Below are 10,572 nucleotides of genomic sequence, written 5' to 3'. Positions count from 1 at the left end.
ATTTTTAGGCCAGCAGAGAAGGCCTTGCAGGCCCTGACGGCCCGCCACTGACACCTTTAGATTTTGTCATTAACACATTGATGAAGGCATTGTTACATTAACCCACACAGAGCTGAAGACCTGTTAAAATTAGTTAGGTGGGAGCTTCAAGGGACCTAATCAGTACTTTTCCACTGACAAACAAAGCCATAAATTACCTTGTTGGCAGGAGCAGGACCATGGACACTGATCACTCAAGATGTAGGTTTGGTGAAGATGACCTTATAAGGTGTTAAGGCTTTTGGAGGTTCTTCTCTACTGACGAACATTGGTCTGGTGCCAAATAAAGCCCGCCTTCAAACATATATAAGTGAGCCTTATCTTATAGGCCTTTGTCTTTGCATGCCTGGAGACCCGTAGATCTCGGTACAAACTTGATGCAACATTTATTAAATTAACTAAATTACAGTTGAGTCTTTTGATCACTTTCTTTTCCATCAATGAACACACAGAGGTTAGCAGGGGCTAACCTCACATAACTTAAGACCACCAATTCACTATAAACATGTTTGACTCCTTGACTTATAAAATCTTTTCCTTTAATTGTGTGTTTAACCTTTTATTTAATTGTATTTGATATGTTTATCTTTACACTGAAAAATTAGTTGATTTGATCAGAGAAACAAAATGCTTTGTTTAAGTCGACAAGGATAACACATAAAATAAAAGGAAAAAATACAGATTTTGACACTGTAGAATCAGAAATCTGCCTCCTGCTGTATGGCAGGGATCAGTTGAAGCATTCTGAATTTCTCTGGCTTTGCCAGTCTATCCTTACATTCACTTTTTCAGTCATTTGTGCTAAAGGTGTTTTCTGTCAGTCCCCACAGGCCTGTCTTTGCTTCAGCAGACCACAATGCAGGATTTCCATTGTTCTGCTGATGCACCACCTCTAACAGAGACCTCTGCTGACCAGTTACCACTCAAACAGATCTGCATTTGTACATTAACCTCTTCACACCCAGTCTAATCCTTACATTTGCCCATTTTGTGATGCTTCCTACCAGAGGACGTAATGTTTTCTTTGCTGTCTAGTATAATATATTCCACCCACTTGGAAGAAATAACCAGAGAATATGAAAATGTATTTGACAGGAAGGAAACAGTTTAAAGCTGTCAGGCTTCATCTCTTTATTCGAGTTGTTGTTTTCACGCAACACAAAATTACCAAAACATTTAAATATATTGTAAAAAAGAAAAAAAAAGAATCTGTAGGAACAAAGTGTTTCAAACATTTATTTTCAGTAAAGCCAGTGTGACTTGATTTCTGCCAACTGCTATCAAACCGTAAAACTCAATCAGCCACAATCTATAATCCCGTAGAAGCAGATTATTAGTCCAGGACCAGAGGGTGGGTTATCATAAAAGTAAGGAGAACTTTTCGCACTGACGTGCTGAAATGTTTGGTCATGTTGGCACTTTTAAGGCTTTGAAGCCATTATGGTGTTAACACTAGGACAGATTGTGGCTTTGGTAATCATACAAACATTCTGACCGTCGTTACGTCGGTTTTGTTAGCAGCCGACGCTGATTGTCTCACGTCTCAAACAGACACATTTCACCTCCATAGGTCAATAAACATTCATAACTGTAGCAAAATACTGTATATATTGATAGAAAGATTTTTACTGGGGTTTAGGTGAACCAACTCACATACCAACAGATCCAAACTTGCTTAAATGATAATCCTTCAAAGACGTGTTGCTGATTTTCAGCATGACATATTTCAGTGATGACGAAGTGCAAACACAACTCCAAAGGCAGTGCACCAAGAAGCAGCATGTACTAAACATTTCACTGTGTGCTGTGACAGAGCTGCTCCGTCATGGCTGTTTTCAGCAGAAATGACAGAACAGAGCCCTCCAACATCTGCACCAACCCATGTGCTGACTCCTTTAGAAAAAGCTTCACACAATTTTCAGTGAGACAAAAGGCCACTACACATAGAATCTGTTAGGAAAATACTCGTATTTCTCTTTGATGCTGCAATAAAGGCCTCGTATTCAAACTTAAATTTGCTTAGCGGTTGCTGTTAACGCCTCACTAATGGTCGCAGTCAAATTTACAAGGACACTGACGGCAAGAACAATGGCTCAAAAACAGAACTGCACTGAGCTACCATCAGTTATGTGCTGAAGGAACATACAACCACTGAACGCATGCAGCTTCCACGAAAGCTTTAGGGTGGAGGAGTCCGTCAGCATCCTCCCTCCTCCTGAAGTCTTTAGGAGATCTCCTTTGCCGTCACATAATGTTCCTTAGAAACCATGCCGGACTCTCCTTTCCCTGTTGGGTTGTCACCGTCCGCCGGTGTCTCACTTGTGGTTTTGGCTGGCTGCTCCTCAAGTTGTTCTAGCCCCTCCAGTATGGTCTGAACCCGTCGAACTCCGTCTCGCCTGGCCTGCCGCACATCTGCGCGTCCCTCCGGGTCGACAGAGTCCAGAGCCAACAGCTCTTTGGTCAGCAGCTCCTCCAACAACAAGTATTTCTTATCATTTTTCTTTCCACTGAAAGATTTCACCTCCTGCTCCAGCTTCGCCACCCGTCCTACTATCTGCTGAACCTTCGCCAAGCCGGGATGAACGGCGCCCTGATCCCCCTCTGCTCTTACTGCAGGGGCTTCAGGGGGGGTAGCTGCTGCGTCCTGAACCTCTGCTTTTGGAGGGATTTGAACGGTGATGTCTGCAACATGATGCTGTGGCTGTGCAGGCTTATGGGGCTGGAAGTGTTCAGGCTGTGGGGACTGAGTCTGTGGGGGGGGCTGCTGGAACCACTGAGGCTGCTCCAAATGTGGAACTTGTTGAGGCTTTTGGGCATCCACCTCTGTGTGCTGCGTTTGAGGATTTGGCAGATTCTCTGGTCTCTGCAGCTCCTGCTCCACTTTCTGGGCCGTGTCTCTAGTGAGGAGGTTCTGTTGAGTCTTTGAAGATAAAAATAAAGAAGTTACATTTCCCTGTCAGAATCTGGGACAACCTGGCAAAGACAAAAACACTAGAAAACCCACCTGTGGTTTGTCTCCCTGCAGCGGCGTTACAGTCGGTGACTGGCTCCTAAACGAAGGTGGGAGGTGAACAGAAGCAGCATCCCGGTGCTGCGGGAACAGCGTTGGGGAAGTACTTTCGCGAGAAGGCTGCGCTGCAGAGTAGGCGGGCCGTTCATCCGTCTGGAGGCGCTGGTAGGGCTCTGAGTAGGGGGCACGCTGAGAGTAGACCGCAGGGTTTACCTGAGGTTGACCATGGCCCCCTCCACCCTCATGGATGACTGGAATAGGGATATAACCGGCCTGGAGACCAGTGCTGCTGGGTCGACAAGGTTGGTGGTGTGTGGCTGTGTGTACCTGAGCAACAACACATTCAGAACACACAATGAACACCATATATTTCCAGTACAAATGTTACAGGGTTCTTTTTAAACAGTCCATCGCTATATCGCTGTTCGCCTTTTGTGGTGTCTCTTTCATTCTATAATCCTGGACTTATTTCTCTATGAAGGTTTTAACTTTGAGAGTTGAAACGAGAGAGAAAAGAGTGACTAGTGAGGAGCTTAACTGCCTTAAAGCATCTAAAATTATTGTAAAAAATAAAGATCAGTACTTTGGAGATTTCACCTACTGCGAGTTATTTTTTAAAACGTAAAAAGCTAACTGTCTCTGGTACCTCTGCGGTTGGTTGGGTGGGGGTGCTGACCCTTCCAGGCTCAGAAGAGCAGCTGTCTGAGGCCACATGCAAGGGGGATCTGGGCCTGCCGTGAAGTCCTGAAGTCTGAGACGGAGCCTGAACTTCAGTCCAGACACTCGGCGCTGTGCTTGGCTGGATGTACGAATAGCAGGGATGCTGCTGCTGCTGCCTCAGGTCTGCACCCTCATGGAAGACAGGGATGGGGATATAACCTGGGCGGAGAATAGGGTGCTTCATCTCCCTGGTAAAAGTTTTCTGGGTCTCTTGAGGATGTTGTTCTGGAGGTATGTTGGGTCCATTTGCTGAAACTTCTCGACTCTGAAATATAAGCAGAGGAAAAGAATTTAGGAAAAAACAACATTCAGTTAACAATTTTTATTTTTATTTTAAATGATGCTTTTATAACACTTTTCTACCTTAATAAAGACTACAGCTGCTCACAAAACATCAGTTTAATGTTGTTTCCATATTTCATTCTTCTTGAAAGATAATGATGCGTTTGATGAACTTTTCTAAAAGCCTCCGTCCTGGTTCTAAAAGCCTCACATTTCCTCACCGAGCTGCCAAAAGTAACGCTGCCCTGACGGAACAACCTCTGCTCCTCCTAAGCTGCTGGGCATTTCACGTCAGGCATCTGCAAGTTTGACTCTGTGATCCTGAAGATATGTCCCTGTGGTGGAGCGGCACACCCTCTAACCCTTCAACACGCCAACCATCACTGAGGAAAAACTTTTAATCTGAAGAGACAAACTCAGCTTGTTCTTTTAACAAAGTGATTTCTGTGATCCAGATCATGAAAACTAGAAGATATATGATTTGAAGAACTTTGAACTACAGAGATCAGAGCAACAGGTCTGATGGAAGCCTCCGCCTCCTCCACCCAACCAAAGGAGACCAAAACTTGAAGGAAACCGGGCAATAATCAGTCACCCTTTGGCGTTTCATCCTGAACTCTGTAGTTGTTGGATAACCGTGAACGACCCTTTGCCCTCTGCCCGGGACAGCCCGCACCACTGCACCCATTTTAACCCCCCCACAGCAGCTGTGTCTTTCCAGCAGATTCCTCTGGACACTAACTTTGGAAGGCGGTTCCTGTCTGCCCCCTCCTCTCCCCCCAGCTCCCTGCTATACATTCTATATGCTACAGATCCCAGCAGACCCGCCGCGGTCCCTGCTGGGAAAATGACCTTTATTCTGAAAAACGCCGCGTGAAAAGCCCCCCCCTGCACCGGCCGTCACATACTGCAGGGTGACTCATCGAGTAATAATAGTTAGATGATGACACGAGGACATGACGGGACCGATCAGCCGCTAGAGGAGGCTCCGGAGAGGGGGGCACCGACAATAGAATATTCCACAGATAAAAACAGAACCCGCAGAAAACGGCGCGTGACGGCCCGCAACGACCGCAGATTCATCCGCGAGCGCTCCCCGCGGACGAACCAACTTTATCCGCGCGCTCAGTTACCTTTCTCGTGACGTGTCTCGGGTCATTCCAGGTTGTGGTTCGGTTGTTGTGATCCACGAAAAACGGCCATCCGGTCTGGGGGTCGATTTTTACCTCCCAGCCGAGGGGCAGGGGGTCGCTGTCGTTGGTAGCCATGGTCGGCGTGGGGGTGCGTGTCTTCACGGCGTTCATGATGCTCGCGCTCTGTTACTAAGACATTTTATACGGGCGGCGGACGCTTTAAAGACTCCGTGGAGTGACGTGGGGAAGTGGGCTGGAAGTTTCTGGAAATAGCAGGGTTAACGGTGGGGGCGGCAGGCAGCGGCGGGCGGGGACAGAGCTGCAGATCCACGCCGGAGACTCCACGACAATTAACCCACGAGGGTTTACACGAATGCAATTAAACCTGAAAAAGTCTGTTTGTGGACCACAGAGCTCCAGAGAAAACTTCAGAATCCTAAAGAGATGAGGGGAGAAAAAAAAGCAAAATATGTTTAAAAATACAGTCAGACTCCTGAGAGGTACACGATTGAAAGTTCTGTTTACTAATTGCTATTCAAATTATAGGTTTTATTTAAAAAAGAAAAGCACTCAAGCCATCAAGGCTTTTACATAAAAACTAAGCGGGGAGTCGATTACAAAAATTGAATTAATCGCATACCTTAGGGAAAAAAATAATCGCGATTAATCGCAATTTTTGTTACATTATTTGGCAACCAGTTATCTGCAAATCACACAAAACACATTTAGAACGTTTATTTTTAATTAGTAAGACTTATATGTCTACAGGGCTTACTCCAAGAAAGTTGAGGCTCAGGACCATGAATTAAATTGATTTTTGTGAAAAATCTATCTAAACCATAAAAATAATAATATTAAAGTACTAAAAACCTATTAAATATTAACTTCTTTTGTAAATAACCATGAGCTAATGTGAGATAATACCTGATTAAGTGTTTTAATGCACACAATGGAAGCCTGAACGGCTGAGGTTAGGTGAAGGACTGCTGCTCTGTGAGTTGTGATTTATTTGCGTTAATGAATATTTATGCGTTCATTTTTATTTTTGTTAATCGGGTGCGTTAATGCGTTAACTTTTACTGCTCTAATAAAAACTCCCCCACAAAGAGGCTAGTTGTTTATTAAAAACACTTTAGTTTTACAGTGTTAACAATAGAAATATGCTTCATAAAGGTTTTATAGATTTTATCCTTTCCGAATATAAATTATAGTGGATGCTATCTAATGTTTATGTTAAAGAAATATTGAAAATTGGTATGATCTAATTTTAAAATATAAAAAAGAGCACAAAGGAGTCATTACAAGTGTATCTTTGTGGAGCAAACAACTGCTTGATTTTCAAACTCAAACATCATTATTCAAATTATGAATAAATCATTTCATATTTGTTTAAATCATGTCAAATGCTTTTTAAAAGGAGAGTAGCCTAATTTATGCATATTGGAAATAATAAAATAGTATAATTATAATTAGGGATGTAATAATTCATTTTATCAAAGATTCCATTCATATCGTGGCTGCTGATATGATTCGTCTAAAACGATCTTGATTCATTTTGAACAATCCAATTCACTGAGCTAAAATCGATCCAGGACATCTTTAGTCAAAACAATCAGTGTGACTCAGAGATAAATACCCAGATAATGAACAGTACAGGTGAAGTTTTCCAGAATTTTGCAATATAATCAAGAGTAAATTAAATATACTGTAAGTACAAACAAACAATTAAAAAAGATTTATTGACAAATCCATTCAAAGTTTTTTTTTTAATAAAGTTCAGCGCATTGTTGTTTTTCTACATCAAAATAGAACAAATGGAACATTATTAGAACATTTTACCACACTATATCTTTACATGTTTTTGCAAAATTCAAAGCGTCCAGACATTGCACTGCTGATGGTTTGATTATTTTTTTCTGCCATCACGAGTTGTCCGCTGTGATGACACATGGTTTTGTTTATGCTATAGTAAAATAAACCTACCGTGTCTCAATGCATATGGTATTTTCCAATATTGATGATACATTTGTCTTTTTTTTAAATGATTTTTTTATGGTATAGATAAATTCGATTAACAACTTGCCTCAGACAGATCAATCTGTTTGGATCATAGGAATATAATTCAATTTATTAATAAAGTTAAATAATTATTAAAAGAACATTATTGTTCTTCTTATTATTAAGTCATTTACAAAGACAATATTTCATTCTATCGCATTTGACTGGGCAAGTTCAGTTATGGAATAGTTGCTGTAAAAATTAAAAATTTCATACGACGGATAGACTTAGATTATTTAAAGAAGATCAAATTTTGATAGCTTTTCAGATATTTTTTTCTAAGTATTTACATAATTTTCCAATTTGTCCAAAAGGACCTCTTCAGTAACTATTTGCACCTAAAGGGTTAAGTCCATTTAAAAATAACTAACGTAAATTCTCTGGAATTCATAACTTTATTGTCAGGATAATAACATTAGTGTTGTGTGAACTAAAACGTTTCTTTACTTTCTAATTTTTACATAAATGTATTATGTTGGACAAGTAACTTGTAAAATAAAAACATTATGGACTACATGAACCTCAACTTTTTAAGGCACACAGTATTTATAAACATTTCAATAAAAAGTCAAGACATTAAAGCTGAATATTTTCAACGTGAATGGGTATTTAAAAACGTGTTTACATGGCTGCCTTTCACGATGACACTTGATCCGAGTTTCAAGAAATCCCTTCTACGTTCCAGTTATAGACGGTCATCGGTCACTAAAACAAGCGCACCCTCACTTCCGCTTAAATCTCCTACGAAAATGACGTCACGTCAGAAAAAAAAATCCACTCACTGTTTGATACCATCTCCCTTAAATAAATGTCAACTTTAAATAATTGAACCTGCGTTTTTTTATTATTGTATTCCTCCATAAAAGTTACAAAAGTTTAAATTTAGGCTACTTCACCTTTTCCGTATGACAGGCTTTTACGCATGCGCACGACCCAAACTCATGGTCTGACGTACGCTCTGTTCCCGTCAGCTAGCATCTGAGCTGGGTAACTAGCTGCTTTTGTATTTTACACTAGTGTCGCTTAATGACGGCTAAGTATTAAGCAGCTACACTTTTATGACCCAGTGATTTTCAACATCGATCATGGACGACGAAAGCCACCCCAGAACACTGTAAGCTCTTCTGGTTGTTTCATAATGTTCGCTAACATCTGGAACTAGTGGTTAGCTTAGCTTGTCAATGTTATAACCCGGTGTGTTATAGCTTTCCTATGTAGCGGAAATGTATGGACGACTAGTACATTCTTTGGAAGTAATAATACAAGTACTGTTAAAGAGGATAAATATAAATGAATAAACTAATGCCTGTAATTGAGTGTAAAACAATTGCATTTAAATCGAAAATGTTGATCTTAATCTTATTAGAGACTTGTATTACCGGAATTAAATATGTAAATAGTCTAAGTAGCTTTTTTTTTGTCCTTAGGTATGTTGGAAACCTTTCTAGAGACGTTACCGAAATTTTGATCCTGCAGCTCTTCACCCAGATCGGACCATGCAAAAGCTGCAAAATGATCACAGAGGTATCGTTCACGAACTTATTTCCATTCACGGAAAACACAACAATCTAATATTATTTTTTAATCAAATGATAGAACATTACTGGTTGTTATTTAGATTGCTGGATTATTTTAGCACGCATGTCTGATTTATTTAGTTTTTTCTGGACGTGAAAAATACGTGTAAATAATATATATATATAAATAAATAGATGTCAAAAGTCGATTCTTGCAGATTGAAAATCAATCCAGAGGATTTTCCCTTGATAAAGTAGAATCTGTTAGCATTTTGTTTAGACCAGGGGTCAGCAACGTTTATGACTTGAAGTGCCAATTCAAAATTTTCTCCTTAACAACTGTTGTCGTTTAACCTTTCGGCTTATCCTGTCAGGGATCAGCACTGTGAATCAGCTTTCACTGATTCACACGGTGGTTATGCAGAGAGTTTTACGCTGGATGCTCTTCCTGACACAATCCTATATTTTTAAGGTACAGAGATCAAGTTATGCAGCTGCATGAAGGGTCTTGTCTAAAGACCATCACTGGATTTTAGCTAATTGCCCTGGAAACTGGTCCTACACCAGCCAACTGAGCTACCAGCCACTTCTAGCTGTAATGTGAACTTTGATGCAAAAAATTAAATATATCTGAAAAAAAAATGTAATTCACAAACAACGGGTCAAAGACTTTTTCTTTTAAACATATAAGCCCAAAATTGTGCTTTCGTAATAATATTGCAAAAAAGAAAATAGTTGAAATAGTATTGCAACTATTTTTTGTTTGAAACCAAAAGTACTGCATATGTGGTATGTCATACTAACAGCAATAGCATTGGATACATCAGAACAAAATATCCTGAATATTTCTAAGAACGTCTCGATTAATAATAGAAAAATAAAAACATAAACAACTGTATGCGTTTGGCTTTTTTTTATTTTTGCTACATGATGAGACAGAACCTGGGTAACTTGTTAGTTCATTCTGTGATGATGCTTTTATTACAAATCAAACTGATTGTTTTTAGTGTTTTGTTAGTTTGCTATTTATAGTGATTTAAATTTCCTGCAACTGGACAGCATCATTGTTCATTTTCACCCTCAGTAAATGATGATCAGCTGTGATTTTCATTTTAAAACTTGTTCACATTTTATATTGACATTTGGCAGAACAGAAAGTAAATGAGTATAATCTGACTTTATTTGGTTATTATTCAACAAACTGAACTTATCGATCAATCTTTATTTATTAAAAGCACTTTTCATGTGTTGCATCGAGTGCTTTACAATTTAAAGACAAACATTAAATACAAAAAAGGAGAAAAATTTAAACCAGCTCCCATTTGCTTCTGGAATCTCCAGCAGCAGATCAACCACAGATCATCACCACAACGCCCATCAGAACCAGAAAGTTACAGGTCCACTACAGCCGCAAGGCTGCATGCTGGACCCGAACCGAACCGCTCAAAAAAGAGTGAGACCTGTGAATATAAACATCGACTAAACCAGCAAATATCGGTACAAAAGATCCCCATATGCAACATAACTTCATTAATGTCAGTGATGTCATGTGTAGTTATAAACTTTTGCTTCACGCTCCTCCCAGTCATGGACGCGCTCGCGTTCCAACCACAGACACGCGCTCAAATTCCCGCTCCTGTAATCTCAACAGTTACAAACACAGGAATTGTGACAGCTTTTTGATTTCACCGCCGCAAACTTCTTTTTTCCTACGGTGCGCATTAATTTAAACCGCCCAGTCATGAAGGCTGACACAGAAGGTAATGTGTTTGTGTAAAACCAAAGTTTTGTTGAAAAAAAAAAAAAAAAAAAA

The 10,572-nt window shown here is 40.1% G+C and overlaps 2 protein-coding genes across 2 annotated transcripts in view; one reads left to right on the top strand and one right to left on the bottom strand.

Moving 5' to 3' along the window:
• Positions 1–1,122: 1,122 nt before the first annotated feature.
• Positions 1,123–5,578, bottom strand: bag3 (BCL2 associated athanogene 3). Its single transcript, XM_024296821.2, has 4 exons — positions 5,185–5,578; positions 3,696–4,034; positions 3,044–3,376; positions 1,123–2,959 (listed from the first exon to the last, which is right to left on the bottom strand). The coding sequence occupies exons 1-4, from the start codon at positions 5,353–5,355 to the stop codon at positions 2,264–2,266; spliced, it is 1,539 nt and encodes a 512-aa protein (XP_024152589.1). The 5' UTR covers positions 5,356–5,578; the 3' UTR covers positions 1,123–2,263.
• Positions 5,579–8,043: 2,465 nt separating this feature from the next.
• tial1 (TIA1 cytotoxic granule-associated RNA binding protein-like 1) overlaps positions 8,044–10,572 on the top strand; it is a gene marked incomplete in the record, with an annotated part of 9,993 nt that continues 7,464 nt past the window's right edge. Inside the window, 2 exon segments of the mRNA XM_024296823.2 lie at positions 8,044–8,356; positions 8,670–8,766. Coding sequence (XP_024152591.1) covers positions 8,328–8,356; positions 8,670–8,766 — 126 coding nt within the window.

Source organism: Oryzias melastigma, linkage group LG15 (assembly GCF_002922805.2).
Source record: "Oryzias melastigma strain HK-1 linkage group LG15, ASM292280v2, whole genome shotgun sequence".
Lineage (NCBI taxonomy): Eukaryota > Metazoa > Chordata > Actinopteri > Beloniformes > Adrianichthyidae > Oryzias > Oryzias melastigma.
The sequence above is the reverse complement of the archived record's forward strand: the minus strand, read 5'-3'. Positions and strand labels throughout refer to the sequence as shown.